The sequence below is a fragment of the Notothenia coriiceps genome, unplaced genomic scaffold (assembly GCF_000735185.1).
Source record: "Notothenia coriiceps isolate Sejong01 unplaced genomic scaffold, NC01 NC01_scaffold00026887, whole genome shotgun sequence".
Lineage (NCBI taxonomy): Eukaryota > Metazoa > Chordata > Actinopteri > Perciformes > Nototheniidae > Notothenia > Notothenia coriiceps.
In genome coordinates, this window is record NW_011359588.1 from 101,120 (window position 1) to 117,960 (window position 16,841).

At 40.1% G+C, this 16,841-nt stretch overlaps 2 protein-coding genes across 2 annotated transcripts; both read left to right on the forward strand.

The window, feature by feature from the left end:
- The first annotated feature begins 5,428 nt into the window (after window positions 1–5,428).
- LOC104957384 (MARVEL domain-containing protein 2-like) lies at window positions 5,429–11,041 on the forward strand. Its single transcript, XM_010785012.1, has 6 exons — window positions 5,429–5,517; window positions 6,486–7,697; window positions 8,958–9,154; window positions 9,285–9,456; window positions 9,610–9,660; window positions 9,975–11,041. Exons 2-6 carry the CDS (start codon window positions 6,561–6,563, stop codon window positions 10,089–10,091), a joined length of 1,674 nt encoding a protein of 557 aa, XP_010783314.1. The 5' UTR covers window positions 5,429–5,517; window positions 6,486–6,560; the 3' UTR covers window positions 10,092–11,041.
- Window positions 11,042–13,153: 2,112 nt separating this feature from the next.
- On the forward strand, window positions 13,154–15,798 carry LOC104957385 (occludin-like; the record flags this gene model as incomplete). Its single annotated transcript, XM_010785013.1, has 3 exons — window positions 13,154–13,702; window positions 14,450–14,653; window positions 15,637–15,798. Coding segments are annotated over exons 1-3 (915 nt in total), but the record flags the coding sequence as incomplete, so codon positions are not given.
- Between the last annotated feature and the right edge of the window lie 1,043 nt (window positions 15,799–16,841).

A 16,841-nucleotide genomic window follows, 5' to 3' on the forward strand; every position in this document is an offset into this window, starting at 1 on the left:
AGCTTACCATTTGTCCTCATCTTGACATAATCATTTAAACCAAGGCTAGAAACTAAGATCCATGATCACATCACTCACAATAACTGTTTTATCAGAAATAAAGATGAACTTTCTCCATATAGGCACCTATACTTACATCCATCACTAGTGCCTCATGTGTTAATGCTTAATCACACAGTGGATCACCATTTAATGATGCACTAAATGTCAGGCTATTGATCGATACCTTTGACCCTTTAAGCAATATAAGATTGCAAAATGCATAGGTCAAATTGAAATTATGTTTATTTGTATAGCACATTTCAAATACCAAATCAGTTCAATTGATTTACATAAGGCAATGAAAGGCCTGTAAAAAAATACAGTCAGTTGCCCCACATGCAAACAAAGGAAATGTAGGCCAAAGTGCTGTTAATAGATAATCAATCAAATCAGCGCGCTAGAAGCACTTCACTGAATTATCCCTGTATTGTAAAAGAATCTGAAAAGCAACATAAAATCCCCTCTTCAATTATTGATACTTGAGCGAGCTGTAGCCTACCATTTGGGAGAAAATATACGTTATTGGGTTTATTTTGCCTTTGAGCAGAGCCAGACTAGCTGTTTCCCTGTTTCCAGTCGCTAAACTAATCTAAGCTAAGCTACTAGGCTAAAGTATCAGCAAGAAAATAATTAATCATATTTCCTGAAATTTCAAGCAATTCCTTTGACATTTGCATAACTCACTAAGTATTTCTGTCACTCACTAATGCTTTTGATAACAATTCTACAAATATCTGTTGAGGGGAGATAAGCGATAAGCGAGAGACATTCATTATTTCAGCTATTACAAATATTATGCTTCACAGGACAGCACGACTGAGTCCTTTTAGTAACTATTTTACAAGTTAAGTTTGTGCTTTATATACATGAATCTGGCATTGTTCTGAATATTATTTTCAGCTGACAGGCACCTTCCGGCAGTAGAGGACGAGCGCGGCAACAACAGATGAGGAAGCTCCGGGCCAAGGTAGCTACTCACTGGAGAAGTGGGTTGCATTATGTGTATACTGTACTGGCTGTGAGTACTGCAGGGTGTGTGTGTGTGTGTGTGTGTGTGTGTGTGTGTGTGTGTGTGTGTGTGTGTGTGTGTGTGTGTGTGTGTGTGTGTGTGTGTGTGTGTGTGTGTGTGTGTGTGTCATTACAGATGTCCTTGCCTTGAGCTTTCTCTACATGAAAATGTGCGCTGCTGGGGAGGAATGGCTAGCACCGAGTGATGTCACATTACACAGCGAGTAACACACAAAGGTTTAAATCTTAATAAGGAGAGGACATGTAGTCATTGCTAAAGGCGAGGTTCTTGTAATCCTGAATACTGGTTACTTTTTAAATAACAACCTGCACTTTGCCATTTGCAACCATTAAAAATAGCTCAATATCAGGGTGGATTTAATTAATTTAACCCTCTATTTATTGTAATCTTCACAAGACACTAGAGCAGGGGTGGGAAACCTCCGGCCCGCGAGACCATTTGATATGGCCCTCGAGGTAATTTATAAACACACGCAAAAAAGAAAAAAATTAAAAGAAATCTAGACCGCAAAATAACTAAACAATCGAGTGCCTACTTTTCCCGACCAAAGTCAGGGTCCTTGAACACAACACGAGCCAACCCTAGATTCCACCGGGTCTGTCTGCGTCGCGTTACGGCCGCGTTACGGCCGCGTTACGGCCGCCTTACGGCCGCGCTCGCAAAGATCGCAGCCACTCTAGTCAATGGGTGCTATTCCACCAGACGCGCCGCGTTACGTCTCAGAAGCGTCCCAGAAGCGTCTCGGCGCTGGGCTCCGCTCAAAATAGGACTCAAGTCTATTTTTTGATGCGAGGCGTTGCAGAGGCGCCGGGCAGGAAGTGGACCAGTCAGAGCATTGCAGACCCTATCCCTCCGTATTCTTTCAAGTAGGAGGAGAAATTCCAGCGTTCTCTTCCGGTTTACAGGCACTGTGTAAATTATATACAGTGGGGCAAAAAAGTATTTAGTCAGCCAACAATTGTGCAAGTTCTCCCACTTAAAAAGATGAGAGGCCTGTTATTTTCATCCTAGGTATACCTCAACTATGAGAGACAAAATGAGAAAGACAAAAAAAAAACAGAAAATCACATTGTCTGATTTTTAAAGAATTTATTTGCAAATTATGGTGGAAAATAAGTATTTGGTCAATAACAAAAGTTCATCTCAATACTTTGTTATATACCCTTTGTTGGCAATGACAGAGGTCAAACGTTTTCTGTAAGTCTTCACAAGGTTTTCACACACTGTTGCTGGTATTTTGGCCCATTCCAGATCTCCTCTAGAGCAGTGATGTTTTGGGGCTGTTGCTGGGCAACACAGACTTTCAACTCCCTCCAAAGATTTTCTATGGGGTTGAGATCTGGAGACTGGCTAGGCCACTCCAGGACCTTGAAATGCTTCTTACGAAGCCACTCCTTCGTTGCCCCGGGCGGTGTGTTTGGGATCATTGTCATGCTGAAAGACCCAGCCACGTTTCATCTTCAATGCCCTTGCTGATGGGGAGGTTGTCACTCAAAATCTCACGATACATGGCCCCATTCATTCTTTCCTTTACACGGATCAGTCGTCCTGGTCCCTTTGCAGAAAAACAGCCCCAAAGCATGATGTTTCCACCCCCATGTTTCACAGTAGGTATGGTGTTCTTTCTCCTCCAACCACGTCTAGCTGAGTTTTTACCAAAAGGTTCTATTTTGGTTTCATCTGACCATATGACATTCTCCCAATCCTCTTCTGGATCATCTAAATGCTCTCTAGCAAACTTCAGACGGGCCTGGACATGTACTGGCTTAAGCAGGGGGACACGTCCGACACTGCAGGATTTGAGTCCCTGGCAACGTAGTGTGTTACTGATGGTAGCCTTTGTTACTTTGGTCCCAGCTCTCTGCAGGTCATTGACTAGGTCCCCCCGCGTGGTTCTGGGATTTTTGCTCACCGTTCTTGTGATCATTTTGACCCCATGGAGTGAGATCTTGCGTGGAGCCCCAGATCGAGGGAGATTATCAGTGGTCTTGTATGTCTTCCATTTTCTAATAATTGCTCCCACAGTTGATTTCTTCACACCAAGCTGCTTACCTATTGCAGATTCAGTCTTCCCAGCCTGGTGCGGGTCTACAATTTTGTTTCTGGTGTCCTTTGACAGCTCTTTGGTCTTGGCCATAGTAGAGTTTGGAGTGTGACTGTTTGAGGTTGTGGACAGGTGTCTTTTATACTGATAACGAGTTCAAACAGGTGCCATTAATACAGTTAACAAGTGGAGGACAGAGGAGTCTCTTAAAGAAGAAGTTACAGGTCTGTGAGAGCCAGAAATCTTGTTTGTTTGTCGGTGACCAAATACTTATTTTCCACCATCATTTGCAAATAAATTCTTTAAAAATCAGACAATGTGATTTTCTGGATTTTCTTCTCTCATTTTGTCTCTCATAGTTGATGAAAATTACAGGCCTCTCTCATCTTTTTAAGTGGGAGAACTTGCACAATTGGTGGCTAACTAAATACTTTTTTGCCCCACTGTATATAGAATAAAGATGATGATGAATGCATTTTTTTACCACTAAAATACAGCAACACATCTTTGATTCATGTCGTTTATAACTGGGATATTACAATTATTATTAACTTTGTCTGTACAAAGTAGCCTGTCCAGGAAATATGCCCAAATCAACAAAAACTGCAAACCGGCAGGCAAGACGCTCCGCTTCTGAAATGCTTCTGAAACGCGCCCGGTAGGGTATGATGCCGGTGGAGGCCGGACCAAAACCACGGCGCAGCTGTATGGAAAGCCAATTGCGCCATTATACGTGTGAATATACGGACCTCCCCGTATATTTGCGCGTATTTTCGCGCGAATATACGGACCTCCCCGTATATTCGCGCGAACATACGCGTGTATAATGGCGCAATTGGCTTTCCATACAGCCGCGACGCAGACGGACCCGGTGGAATCGAGTGTCATCACTTGGTATGTCTCGTCTGAAAGGGGTGCAGTTCTGACCGAGAGCACCAGAACGGCGCTCCGGTACTTAAAAAATGGCAGCACCCATAAGGAGCCGTACACATGCTGCAGTTTTTGGCGTGGCTGCGGTCTTTAGTTGTAAGCCCATTGGCGATCTGTTCATCTGTCATACTGATCATACAGTCAATAACTTTGTTGTTATTAGCATCTGGTTAGCTAGCTATGCTAACGAATATAAGAAGCTTTTTCTACATCCAGTGAGGTAAAGGCACATCTTTATATGATCATTATAGTTATAAAAAAATAAGAGAATAAAGTAAACAGGTATAAAATACTATATGACAGTAACAAAAAGTTGTTATTAATAAACAAGAATACAGTTCCATATCCATATCCATATCCATATCCATATCCATATATGTCCATAACTTTCTGTTTTGGTGGTCATGCCACAACCGTGCACGTGCATGCATGCGCGAGTCATGGTAAGATATCTGGATTAAGAGGTTGCTTTTTCTTTGCACAGCATGAAATGAATGGGCTGTGATTTTTAAGCGGAGGTCAATAATTTGTACGGCCCTCGGAGGATGTTGAAAAAATGTAAAAGGCCCTTGAGAGGAAAAAGGTTCCCCACCCCTGCACTAAAGAAACAAGGTCAAAAGATACAGTATAGATTGTGATGTTTACAGGGGGCTAGGAAACATGCAGCAGAGCAAAGGTGGCTTAAGTGGGAAAGAGACAATGAGAAAACTCAGTGAGGGAGAGAGAGGAAGCATCTAAGTGAGAAGCACAGGATCCTGCTGCCCTCTAGTGCCAAACCCTCCAGTTCCCTCTGTGGCAACAACGCAATATGATACAGTTGAGCAGAGAATTAAATATTCATTAAATGTGAGAATGATAAAGCAGTATTTCACAAATCTTATTTATGAGATGTAATTGATATCACAGAGCTGGCATCAAACATGCTTGTCTCTAAAAATAAATGTAATCTTGTGGACAAGCCACAGTTTCTGATCATTTAAGTGATAATACTTTAGGGTTTAGCAGTATTAATGAGTGGACTATGAACTTTTCTAACATTTACTTATTTTTTTAAAATTTAGAAGCAGCCTTAATGGCTGTCCAGGCCTTTAATAACCTGTTTCTTGCATCATTTTAGGTTAACTCACCTCCTCCTCTCCTCAGTTGTATTAATGTCAAAAAAACTCTCTCTGTTTCTCTCTCCCACAGATTAACCCAGTGGTGCCAGTGAGCACCAGCACACAGGCGGTTCAGGGTTAATTTGTAAGCTTTTACTCCCCCTCAGTTCACAACACACATTGACCAATCAGCCTGCCTGTGTGTTACTGCGCGTCCAACGCCAGGAGTGAGTCACCTGAGACTGAAGAGGGTGATCTGAGTGGGCCTGCTGGACACACCGGCCATTTTACGGAAGGTATCAGTTCCTGTTCCCTCACAAACAGAAGCTCAAAGTCCACCTGCATGATCAGAGAAACAAACTTGGGTCAAAACGGTAAGAGAACTATCTGCTTTTCAATCTTTCTTATTGTCTTCAAAACAAACATGCTCTGTTAGGAATGTGTTCCCACTTTGTGGCAGTTTCATGACTTTGGCTGTGTATTAAGAGCTCCTGCAGCAGCACACTGTGAGTCACAGCTCAGCTTAAAGTCCTGTGTTATTAGCCGAGCCTGAGATGTACTGTAGTAAAGTTGCAGATTCTCTCTCAGTTGTTCTGGAGCAGAGCCAGGAATACCTTCATACCAACCCAAACTATCTGATCTCTGTGTTTAGAGGACAATGTCAGAGTTTTGGCAATGTTTTGGTGTGCCATAAATCACAAAGCATATAAGGTGACCAGCATATTATTAAGTCTTACTGACATCAAACGTCTACTGACAAAGGAAAGCAAATAAACAAGGTAATCAACTTAAAAGCATATTTATGAGGAAGGACGAAAGCTTTACTGTTTTTTTCTTGCTCTCAGCGATGTCATCAGCTTTGTATCCAAAAGCAGCAGGCTGCTGTTTATAGGTAACAAACTGTTAAAAACAGCAAAGAATCATGGATTCTAGCTGCTAAGAAACAAAAGGTAGACACAGTTAGGAGTTGTATCAAACACAAACAAAAAAAGTGATAAAAGCAGGGTGAATGTTGGAATGTCATTATAATGGTGGAATGAACAAGAAACAAATGCTAACAATTGAAAACAATTAAACATTGTGTTATTAAATTAGGATTTAAAAAATCATCTCTTTTTTTTATTAAACAGAAATTGATATAAAGTTGAAAGTTCATACTTCCTCTTTCACATTCCATTTTGCTTTGTTTCCAATGATAGATAATGAAGTATAGTTAAAATCATAACATGAGAGCTACTGAGGCTCTGATGTGTTAATTATACACCTTACAGCGTATAATTATATACGTATGCTTTCATGCCTATTATACACAACTAATAACTCATCTTTTTACCCCCCACAGTTTCTCCCTCTTCATGTCTGATAAGGATTTTGTGATTACTTCTTTCTCAATGAATCAACACAGTCAGCCTGCAGCATGAAGAACTGGAGCAGGAAATTCAAGAGACAGGAGCCTGACAGTGTGGTCGGCTCCTCCTCAAGCAAGAGGAACTCCATTAGTGATCCACCAGTGCCTGTGTGGGTGACTCACACACCCACACCAGATAATATCACAGAGGATGGCGACAATAACTCCACAGGCCGCACATCCAGCACTGCACCGTATGCAGAGAAGGAGGAAGCAAAAGGGAGCATGAAGGAAAGGCTGAGATCCCTCATCCCTCAGGCATGGGGTGGCATCATGCATAAATGGAAAAAGGAAGGGGACAGTTTTAATGACTCTGAAGCCAGCAGCAACAGGATCCAGATCCTTCCTAATGGCACCAGAGTGAGCCCTCCTGTGAGTCCCCTGCTGGAGCGCAGGAAGTGGGGTGATTCACTTCCCAACTCCAGCTGTAACTCCCAGAAGCCTTTGCTGAGGGAAAGCCCTTCTGATGATCTGTTCGATCTGAACCCACGAGAGGAATCCCTCCTCACGAGTATCCACCCTGCAGAGTACTACGCTGAGAAGCTGGAGGTCTACAACCAGAAGTACTCTTATTTGAAATCCTGGCCAGGGTTGCTCAGACTTCTTTCCGGAATTCAGCTCCTTTTTGGGGGCATGGTCTTGGCCTGCGTCATCGGTTACATCCAGAAAGACAATGAGTGGTCCAACAGCTACGGACTCTATAACGGTGCTTATAACAACGGACTAGGCATGTCTGGATACAGCTACAGAGGCCCCATGACGCCCTTTATACTGGCAGTAGCTGGAATCTCCTGGATTATAACCTTCATTCTCTTAGTGATGGGAATGACGATGTATTACCGCACCATCCTCCTCGATGCCCCCTGGTGGCCTCTGACGGAGGGCCTAATTAACGTGGCGCTGTTCCTGCTCTACATGGCGACGGGGATCGTCTACCTAAATGACTTGAACCGCGGGGGGCTATGCTACACGACGATAGGCGTTAACCCCATCATGGCCAGTCTGTGTCGGGTGGAAGGGGGCCAGATGGCGGGAACAGCTTTCATCTTCATCAACATGGCCTTGTATCTGGCTAGCTTCCTTGTGTGTCTGAAGATGTGGAGACATGAGGCCGCTCGTAGGGAGAGGGAATACTTTGAAAAAAAGGTACTTGTCATCAATTCTAATGAGAGTTTAGATTAAAGAAAAGATCATTGCATATAAAGGCTGGGCATCACTCTCTTTTTTGTCATTTATTGCGCTTGTTTAAAATAAAACATGACAAATACCCTGTTTATTGTTGACAACAGTAATGGATACTATTTACTCATGGCAAATGAGCCCACAACAGCCCTAAAACCAGAGCGTCAAATCAAATCGAATAAAATATAAAGTCATTCAAGATAATCTACAGTGAGCCATGCCAATTTGTGGTTATTGATTTGTCAGCCTTTTCCAATGGCAGCCAGGATTTGTCTAAAAGCTGTAAACTGTGTTTTTCCTCAATTCATTGAACAAGCAGTTCTCTTTGTGTAAATGTGCCAGATATAGAAAAAGTAACAGTGAAGTAGACATTCCTATTCTACTTGTTCTCTCTCTGTTCATTTGTCTGATGTTTTTTGCGATGAATATAAAATGACAAGCAAACACAATTAAGAAGGATCAATGGCGGTATTGTATAGATATTGAATTATGAAAGACAAAGTTGCTGTGGCCTGTATTTTTGTAGAACCAACATTTTTTTAATAAACAGCACAAAATATACACATATATACTGCTCTGATAAAATAACTGAAGATAGAAAATAATATAGCAACAACAGCATTACTACGTGAAGCCCATGTTATGTAGCATGTTAGCAAGACCAGTCCATGGTCATCCTAGCAGCTCTGTGAGGCAGTATGCACACTGCGGTTTCAGCTCAAAGCTAACATCATTGTAAAGTTTATAAGTTAAAGTTTATAAGTTACAGTTTACCATGTTTACCATCTTTGCGTATTACGCTGTTGATATTTTTCAGTCCAGTCCAACAGATTAACCGACTATGGAGCAGCTAGAATCTTTTAGCACAAATAGCTAATGTTGAATGTGACTGGAAGCTGATCCTATTTAATTTGTACTAAATTCCCATTTACCATTTCAGTGCGCAAAAAATACAATCTTTTTTAGAATTAGACTAGACTGTTGTATTTTGTTTTTTTTATTAAGATTGTTTTTAGTAATGTCAATCAACACAGACTAGTTCGCTCGTTACTGTTTGCTAATAGACTCGAGTTTTCCAGCATTGCAGCCACCACCAATCGGTGAGAAACGGCATGGTTAGCTACTATATTTGATATTACAGGCCTGCACAGAGTGATTTATGACTTATTACATCCTTTATTTTGTATTTTTGTTTCAATGATCCTCTGTCTTTCTTACCTTTAGCCCAAGGAGGAGTTTCACCAGTCCATCCCACTAACACCTCAAAAAACAAAGCACATTTCATTCAAGGATGAAACGGATAAGTCTCTGAGTACAGGTTTTACCAACCAAAAAGTGCTCCATAAGAACCCAGTCAGTGTGAACAGAGCCACAGCGTCTGAATACACTCCCAAAGTTCACATCATCGCAGACTATATCATGTGAGTGAACATTTGAGCTATGCATGTTATAGAGTTGTATAAATAATGTACTCAAGATTTCTTTCTATCTATTAGTCATTTATACTTCCTACTGTTCAATGTAATCGAATGTCTTTCTTCTTTCCGATAGAAAGTATCCAGAGATCAGCTGTGTGGAAAAAAGGGAAAAGTACAAAGCGGTTTTCAATGACCAGTATCAGGAATACAAGGACCTTCACAGAGACATCAGCAGCACCCTCCAGAAGTTCAGAGAGCTGGACGCCACCATGGCACAACTTCCCAGAGAGGGAAAAAGCCAAGAGGTGAGCGACCTTTACTAAACCATTTCCATAATTAATATAAACCACTCCTTTAATTGAATTTGAGGTAAAAGTGACCTAATAAGACCTCCTTATAGTACAGACATGTTTCCACATGGTTTGATGCAAACGATTTTTTTCCAAAAAAATGTATAGGATAAGCAGAGGATTCAAACTATTTTGCGGAAGTATCAGCAGAAAAAGAGCGTAAGTTAAATATTGATTTCCCCATAATGTTCTTCCATCTGTTCACTCTAAAACATTTGAAAAATGTATTTGGCAATCTCACATTTAACTCCAACATGTGTTCAAATTGTATCAATAGTGTCAACACCTATTATCTCCTTTTCTTTATTAAAGCTTTCAACTTATGCAAATAATATTGCTTGTACAGTAAAACTGAAAACGTTTCATTTAACGCAGCTTTTACAGAATAATTCAGGCAAGACTAAAGTTAGAAAAGAAAAAACTAAGGCTACATCCATTAATCAATTAATTATTTGATGTGTGTGTTTTCACAGGACCCTGGCTTCCTGGAGAAAAAGGAACGCTGCGAATATTTAAAAGCTAAATTAAGTTACATTAAAAACAGAATCCACACTTTTGACGAACAGGCCATGGAAAATGAATGGGAATGAAGAAGAACAGAGAGAAATGGCTTAAGCACCCAATGAGCAGACAAAACAAATAACCTTTTAGTCAGTGATTCATTGTCTCTTTTTTATGCTTTCTCATATGTTGATTGCATTGAATATATTTATTGCGTTAACAAGAAGTTAGAGGTTAACATGAAACCTGTTTTTTTTAACACCAGAGCTAATGCACTATAAGGGCTGAATGGTACACTCCTTTTGTATTGTGTTCGTACATGTAAATTCAGTGTTTTACCAGTGATTGCACTAAATATCTTGTAAAGTTTGTATCATAAAGGTTGGATTTTTGTAACTTACATGTACTGTATGCTGTTTTTTATTTGCACAATCATTGTATATTTTGTGCCCTGTGTTGACAGTTGGTTTAAATTACGACCTATGTTGGCTTCTTTGTTTTGCTCCTTAGGTGTGTTATGTAATACATGATTTGTATTGTCCTTCAGCTTTTTTATTTCTCTATGTTTATAAAACAAAAATAAATCTAGTTCAGAATTAAGTTGGGAGCTCGGTAAAGAGACTTTACAAATATTTGTTTAGGCTCTATTAGCCTGGTGCCTTTCTAACTTGAAAACACCAAAAGGTAATTTTGTTAATATGAAACATCTAAGATGCATTTAAGTAATTTGAGTCAACCTCTGGATGTTAATTTTAGACAGATATTTAGCGTCTGACTGGCTATATATCTAGTTTATATATTTAAAACAGATGTTTTAAACATACAAGGGACACATACCAGGACATTTTAAATGAATCTTCTATTTATGTGAAGATATAATAATCTATTCTTTTTTCAACTGCAATTAGGCCAGACTCCCACATTATATGACTATATTTCCGGTGTCCTTGTTGCTAATTTCTGCATTATCATTATCACTGATTGTTTTCTGCTCATTAATACAGTGACAGTCACTGCAGTGTCTATCAATAAAACATTATCAAAGTATTTTCTCCTCTTCTCTGCTGTATTGTGTCGACAGTGATATTCGGATGTTTTTTGAACAGCAGCATTAAGGTCAATAATGTTTGCTGCAGGCTGCTGTTGTTAAGCGGTTTGGACACAGGTAAAATGTTTAATCTCCCATAAACAAACAGCAAGTTTGTGAGAGCCGTTAAATGGTTTAACCAAGCAACATATTGGACAGTGTATCTCCACACCACTATACTTAAACTGTCTGAAACGGTCTGACCAAAAATATATATTTGTATGTATTTGTAATGTATTTTGACTCAAACAAATTAACTAGATATTTTTGTTTCTTGAACAATTATAAACGAATAAACATTATATTCAAATAGTAATGCAGTAATTTGCTGTTGATCCAAAAATCAATTAACTGCCTTTTATGTAGGTACAATGGACAAATAGTGTATGGCTACTTACAGAAGAACAATGCAACTTTAAAAATAATGAATGATACAGGCATTATTATTATTATTATAATTATAATTATTATTAATACAATGATGGAGCTAGAAGTCATATTCACATAATTAAAATATTCAAATTATTTTATAACTTGACCAGGCCTCTGAGAGCTACTTCTCATGCAGTCTTTAATGTTTAATGTCAGGGAGCTACAGCCTACATGCAGGACCTGTGAAAGCGGACACGTGTCTCTCCGGCGGGACAGCAGTGGGGGATCTGTCCTCCTGAGACACAGCCGCTCCGCAGGTTTCGTTTACGGGCTTTTTGTTAAGTGAAAGTATCCTTCAAAGGAAATGACTCGGTTTATGATCGTCGCTGAAGTATAAAGAGGACAGTGTGCGGTTCGAGAGGAGACTCATGAATGACGCGAGATATGAGCAGGACCTGTGCGAAGTTGAGGAACGTTTCCATAGTGCCCGGGTAAGTGTTTTACTCTTTGTGACTGATCATTTCAGTGTTAAAGTTGCTACAAAGTCTATTTCCTTTCAAAGTGATCAATTTGTTGTCCTGCTGAATGTAAGAACATGTTTAGGCTTTGATAATGGACGTTTAAAGCCTTTGGATATTAAGCTAGACACAACTATGGACATAGATATCTTTCACCTCAGTTTATTTGAATGTATTTATCTAATTCATATCATCACGAATTAAGAACAGAGGGAGACAAATTAAAGAAATATAGTTAGAAGTATTTTTATTTTTAAGCTTTTCTTACTATCTGAGGGCAAATTGGAAGTATGGTAATATTAATCATATAATGATTTACCCAAACACGTCTACCACAGTGGTTGGTCCTATTTTGTATCTCCCCTTGTCTCAGTGAGCAGGTGCACTCAGGTGACATGCCTCCTCTTATCTGCTGTCAGTCTGAATTATTGAAGCCTGTTGGGTTGAGTTCCTCTGGAGTGATGAAGCGTGGGTCAGCGTTATCCGAGAGGGGGTTCAGGGATGGGCTGAGGTGATTGAAGGGCAGAGAGGTGCATGCTGGGCCTTAAGAAGTGCTTAAAAAGCTTACTCACAACAAAAACTGCTGAAAGGATTGAGGAACAGGCATTTGAAATATTTATTTTTATGCATTTACATTCCTTTTTAAAGGGGTAGCTCACCCGTTTCTTTGTGAGAGTGTTAAAAAATACTGGCCTTCTCTCTATTTAATTGACCAAACTATTATTTTTCTACTGAAACATTTAAAGTAGATACTACATGGAAATCTTACAACAACCATCATTTTAAGATGACAAATTCAAGTTGTTGTGGCTTTGAGCACCACAAGCCGACAACCATCTATCTTATTTATTCCAGAGAACTGGCAGACATCTCTACAGCTGATATCTACAACACTTTGGCAAATCACACCAGAACAGTATTGATACATAGCTCTACAGGTAAGGGGGAACATTTTAGTTTTGGGGTGAACTGTCCCTTTAATAGTCAATTTTCTAATCAAGGCACACATGTTAGAATTCATGTTAAAACTTCAAATCTTCTCTTAAATGCATTACTATGTCGTGCTAAAACACATTTAAGCAAGTAATGTCATAAAAAGAAATTGCCCTCATGAATGACTTAGTCCATATTTTTCCTCTCTTCCAGGTGAAATTGCAGTAATATCCTCGAAATCATGTATGAGCCTCGGTACTACGATAGCCCCCCTGTGTACAGCCCACCTTACAGCACTAACTCCCACAGCTTCTACCCCCCACGGAGCGTCCACTCCCCGCAGAGCCAGTATGTCCCCTACACCAACAACGTCCCCCCGGACTCCCACTACATGGAGGAGAAGCCTCAGCACTTCTACCGCTGGTTTTCTCCTCCTGGCTTCGTCAAATCCTTCCAAGGAGCAACGGTCCTCATGTGCTTTCTCATCTTCGCCTGCGTGGCCTCCACCTTAGTGTGGGACATGAATGGATTTGGGTACGGGGGCTACGGTGTCGGGGCTGCAGGGGGTGGTGCAGGGATGGAGTCTGGATATTATGGAGGCAGCTACGGCTACGGGGGCTCCTACATGACGCCACAGTCTGCCAAGGCGGCGATGATCTCCATGGCGGCCATTAACTTCCTGGTCTCACTGGGCTTCCTGGTGGCCAGTTTCTCGCGGTCACGGATCATGAGGGGGTGCAGGTTCTACCTCACCATGTTCATCTGTGATATCATCTTAGCTGTCCTTCAAGTGAGTCTCACCAAATATGTAATGTGTCAATTACATTATTAGCAGTGAAGGAACAGCCACAGTTGTCACATCCAGCAGATACAAAGAAGCATTTGGAGTTGAAGCTGAACATATAATATTTCCTCTCCTTTTAGCTCTGTTTTGGTCTCCACCAGCCCCTGAGTAAAATATCTGTTACTTTAGCCGCCAAATACTCCACTCTGTTCATCAGCAAGTTGTTAAGTCAACTTTATTGCCAATCTTTCAGTTTGTGTGTACAGACAGAGAGATCGAAATACCGTTTCCCACAATCCCGAGGAATACAAAATAAAAATATGTATATAGATATATATACACAATCAACAGACACATTTATACATATGCACACATTAAAGACATAAATAAAAGCACAACAATTAATATATACAAAATAACAGTCACTATGTCTATCATCTGTTAAATACCAAGCAGAAAGTGTACCGTGTGTTTATTATAGGCAGACTGCAACTTGCTGTCTATAAAATAAATGTAATAAAAACTGTGAGAATGTACCAAAACAAGAACATTTGCAGGCCAGAAAATCTAAACAATAAACTTAAAGGTGTCAAAAATCTCTCTAGAGCTGAGGGGGGTTACATTATAGGACTAGATTAAAAGGAAATACATCACATGAAAGAAGTCATAATAGCATGGGAGATCATTCAAATATAATATAGGATACATTTAAATGATTACTGTGAGTAAACATGCCTTTCTTTTGTCTTTTAGGGCATCATTGACATCATCTTTGTGATTGGGGTGAACCCGATGTCTCAGAGCTCACAGAGCATGCTCTACAATCCCATGCTGATGATGTGCCAGAGCATCCAGGGCAGTCCCAGCCTCAGCGGCAGCATCGGGGCCGGGTTTCCAGGCGGTTTCCCCATGTACAACCAATACCTGTACCACTACTGCTTCATGGACCCCGAGGAGGTTGGTTAGTGTTAGAAAAATATCACACGTTACCGGCTTGAGCTTCAATAATCAGGATCCTGTATTTATTGTCCTTTCAAGAATGGAAGTAGTCATCACATACAGCACTGCATGGGACAAATAGTTCCCAGAACAGTGTCCTTCACATGCTTTATATACAAGACAGGGTGTTATTCAGCCAGAAGATACATGTATACCGGTCCAAAGCAGTATTCTATGCTTAGTTCAGATTAGCTAAGGCCCACGTAAGCAATAAACATGACTGTAGCGGCCAAAATCATATACAAATAAAACAGATAATTAACTTAAAATAATACAGCCGCTGAGGCACTAGTTAGCAGATCTTACGCAGGGCAATGATCCAGGTCCAGACAAGAATCTCCGTTGTGCATTTATTATGATCCAATATCATTGACAATGAACAGGTTTCCTATGGTTGGTTCCTTTAAGCCTCTCCTATGGCTTTCCTTTCTTGTGGTTGGAAAACCCTGGTAAAAAACCATTTGCCTACTAGTGCTCTGGCTCCCACCTCCACCTGTCTCCAATATATAAAATTACACCAGGTGCTCTAATCACAGTGCCTTCAAAATAAGAGCATAGAAACTACTTTAACTTATGACGCTAACTAAGAATACATTTCCAATAAACACTATAAACCGCAAGAGAATACATTTTAAACTATTAAATAATATAAAGAGATATATAGCTCCAACAATGACAGTCATATGTCTATCTCCATAGAGGCTGAATCATCATGTTAATCGTTGTCACATAGCTATCATATGCCTAAAACAGTCCTGACGCTCTTCTAGGTAATCATACATCCGGTTACGTACACAGCTTCGTAGGGCCTTTGTTATCATGTGCTACTCTGAAATTGGAAGAGTACATTCAGTATTTTCCCAACAGTTAGATTATTATTTACTATTCTACTGACATCTATTGTATTGTATCCTGATCTATGATTTACTGTCTTTCCTCAGGCGGTGGCGTTTGTGCTGGGTCTGATGGTGGTGTTGGCCCTGTCCCTGTCGGCTTACTACGCCTACAAGACCCGCAGCAAGATCTGGCACCACGGCAAAGCTAACATCTACTGGGACGCGCCGAGGGTCAGGTCTTCAGAGGGCCAGGATGTACAGGACTGGGTGAGATGCTTTATGATTTATAGCTTCATGATACTTATACAGAGGATGAATGAGGATTGCGTTTGTGTAAATGAGCGAGTTAGAATGAAATGATCTACAAAAGACTTGTGGTTTGGGTTTATTTCAATGTTTTCCCCCAGGCAAATCACATCAACAAATGCGCTTACAATCTCATGTTTGCTCTTCTCAAGTTTCCAGTGCCAATATATACACGTCGTCAAGTCTCTTGGTTTTTGTGGCAATTTAGTTTCACAAACTCACATTAACCTGCTGCTGTTGACTCAGAGAACGCTGCCCTTTATCTGCGGCACTCCCAGGTTTCACCCTGACTGATCATTAACCAGCCTAGTGATAACAGCAGCACATGAATCATATAAACAGGAACATTAAGCAACATTATACGATTTTCTGTATAAGGAAATGCTGCCTACAGTATAGGTCCGAAGACTATTTCTGGCTGAAACCAGGTTTTAAGTTTCAGGTTGTTTGAGCTAGGTTTATCACATACTTTTATTGCACAAAGTCATGATCACAGCTTTTCTTTATGGGTGGCCTTGAAACAAGTCAGAGAACATAAATAAATGACTCACTGTGTTCTTCAGTCAATCCTTAAAATACTATGATAGATTGAATGATGATCAAAGCAGCTAAAATAAATTTAAGCTGGCAAATATTTGCTTATATATTTTCTTTAAAACATTGCCATGCAGACCCGATTCTTTATATGATTAACCGTTGGGAAAATACATTATTCACCTTATCCTTCCTTAATCATTGATAATTGTTATGCAGTACACACAACACTTTCAAATCAATCTCATTTATGTTTTAGTTTATTCATCATTCAGACCAACCAAAGGACCCAAAAGACTTGCAGCGATTTGGCAGTTTACTTTTATTTTTGCCTGTGGTGATGATGTGGGTTAGTTAAGCTTTTTTGTATGCGCTATATACAGATTTTAAACCACAGATTATGTCTTTGTCATGTTGAAACAACATTAATGGGATTATGTTGCATAAAAAAATCATTCATCATGACTCAC

Excerpts from the sequence above, each read along its gene's own strand:
- LOC104957384 (XM_010785012.1), top strand. The coding sequence starts at position 6,561 with ATGAAGAACTGGAGCAGGAAATTCAAGAGACAGGAGCCTGACAGTGTG. Across the intron at positions 9,457-9,609 it reads GAGAGGGAAAAAGCCAAGAG|GATAAGCAGAGGATTCAAAC; the intron begins GTGAGCGACCTT and ends AAAAATGTATAG. Across the intron at positions 9,661-9,974 it reads AGTATCAGCAGAAAAAGAGC|GACCCTGGCTTCCTGGAGAA; the intron begins GTAAGTTAAATA and ends GTGTTTTCACAG.